This window comes from Asparagus officinalis, chromosome 7 (genome assembly GCF_001876935.1).
Source record: "Asparagus officinalis chromosome 7, Aspof.V1, whole genome shotgun sequence".
Taxonomy (NCBI): domain Eukaryota; kingdom Viridiplantae; phylum Streptophyta; class Magnoliopsida; order Asparagales; family Asparagaceae; genus Asparagus; species Asparagus officinalis.
Window position 1 is genome coordinate 59,857,785 of NC_033800.1, and position 2,526 is coordinate 59,860,310.

General features: G+C 35.4%; 1 protein-coding gene across 1 annotated transcript in view; it reads left to right on the forward strand.

Moving 5' to 3' along the window:
* Positions 3 to 2,526, forward strand: part of LOC109847210 (laccase-7-like) — a gene marked incomplete at its 5' end in the record, with an annotated part of 7,631 nt that continues 5,107 nt past the window's right edge. Inside the window, 1 exon segment of the mRNA XM_020416453.1 lies at positions 3 to 80. Coding sequence (XP_020272042.1) covers positions 3 to 80 — 78 coding nt within the window.

The window sequence follows — 2,526 nt, forward strand, 5'->3', positions numbered from 1 at the left end:
GGTCTCAGTTATTGGCATCATGCGTGATTGCAATATTGGTTTATGAAGCTCAAGCAGCAGTGGTGGAGCACACATTTCATGTAAGGAAAATGATTTAAGGACCCAAAATATGGGACCAATGGAGGGGACAGGGGAAGTGTCCCCTCCCTATTGCATAATGAGTTGGTCATGCCAACTCATGCCAACTCATTATGCAATAGGAAGGGGACACCTCACTTGTCCCCTCCCTTGGTCCCATATTTTGGGTCCCCGTAGCAGCACTCCAATTTTTTCTACATTATATTTATTTGCTAATAAATGGATCGTGTTGAATTATTGTTACACTAGCTAGCTAAACAAAAGTTGTTTGTATACATTCAGTTAAATGTGAGTTTGGTTTAGAAAAAAAATATGAGGTGGGATTTAGTGGCGTATTGAAAAGAGAGTATGTTTGGTACCAAGCACAAATTTCATGCTTGGTAGTAAGGTGTCACATCCTCATATACTCTCCAACTCAGATGAATGTGGTCTCACATTTGAATAAGTGGAGGAGATGTGACACCTCACTACCAAGCACAACCTTTTGTGCTTGGTACCAAGCATACCCATTTCTCTCTCTCTCTCCTCTCGAGGAATTCCCTCCGTCCTTCTCCTCTCTCTCGTCCTCTCTATATTCATATATTTTTATATTATATATAGCATATTTATATATATATTATATTATATATTTTTATATGATATATATATATATATATATAGTATAGTAATACGTATAATATATATAAGTATACTATATCACAGGCACACTGGGGTAAGCAATGATTTCTTTTCTGTAATTGGCACTAGCAGATTAGCCTACTTTATCTTCGTTAATGAGTCTTTTCAACCCTAGTAAATTGGCATTAGCACTTGTGGTTAGATAAATGCTTTGTTGGATGTTGTCTTGCTTCAAGATTTTGTTGCGTGGCCTAGCTAGAGCTCAAAGTGAAGCACACATGACGATGCATTTGATTTGGTGTAACTTAATATAACTTGTGTTTGAAGAATAGCTCTATTGGGTGCACATACTGCCGCCTAGATCCTATGTGACTTTGTTCATCTGCGTAACGTTAGGTCGAAACGCTGTTTAGTTAGTCATAAGTTGCAGTATTGGGAGATTAGCGCCTAGTTCATCTCCATGCATGAATAGGTTAATTTTCTCCAACTCTAAGTGAAAGATGATATTAGTTATACTAGGAATAAATCATAATGGTATATATGATTTAGAATGTTTATGCTCGAAAAGAAGTTATAATATATAAAAATATTGGTTTATGACACTCATCACAATATAGAATATAAAAATATAAGTTGTATATGCATGACTTAATTCACTTGTACAACAGATGCGGGTTGTTAAAACCTTCAACAAACCCTACCAGCTCCACTAGCTAATATATCATTGAACAACCCACACTCATCACGGTTATCAATGTGAATCTACGTACGTCATTATTCCCAGGGTTAAATGCACATCGACTCCTGCATGCAGCGTCGATCCCCATTTGAACATGATCATTAATTTTGTCACACAGCGCAAGATCCCATATATATATATATATAGATATATATATATATCCAATAATATATATATTTATATATATATATATAATATATAACGTATATAATATATATATATATAGAGGAATATGGGTATACTTGGGCGCAAAGGGATGCGCTTGTAGTGATGTGGACACATCTTAGTACCATTACATCTCACCATTGAAGTTGATGATGTCCATCTTCAAGGTGTGATGTATGGACAAGATGTGTAACATCACTACCAAGGATCGCTTGGAGTAACGCAGAGTATACGCCAATTTTTCTCATATTATAAGTAGTCATATATATAGTGATATATATATATATATAGTGATATAGATATATAATATATATGCAATATATTTCCCGAGCTTATATTTTATTCTCACAGATGGACTATTAATTTCAACCGCAAACGGGCAATATATACGCTGCCAAATTTAAGTTTACGCAAAGAAGATAATGGGTTAATTTAATGGACTCTAAGTTAGCGGCATCGCTGCAGTTTCTTTCGCGGGAGGTAATTAATTAGGTTAAATTTTCCTAAACAATAATGTAGTTATTTAATTATATATAAATGATCAACTTTTCGGCATCATGGAAAGTATTAGGTAGGTTCCTATATGTGTTAGCGTGGTGTTAACAAGTAACTGATTCTTTATGTTAATTTTGACAGGTGGGCAATAATAGACCATATAGAACGTCTATGCGAGGACAGTGTAATAACAGCAGCAAACGACGTTACCTGGCCGGTGATACGGAGCTCATGAGGGGGGATACAATTGTGGGTCTTCATGTCATGCAAACGGAGTCGCCATGGATAATAATCGACCAATTCACTGTGAAATTATAATGCTTTGATTCTAGTTTCCCTTCAGTTTAACTGTTCTAGGTAAATAAGGCCCTCAAATACATTAAGAATTTAGCAAAAATCAAGCTACTATGAAATCTAAAGGGTAAATTCGG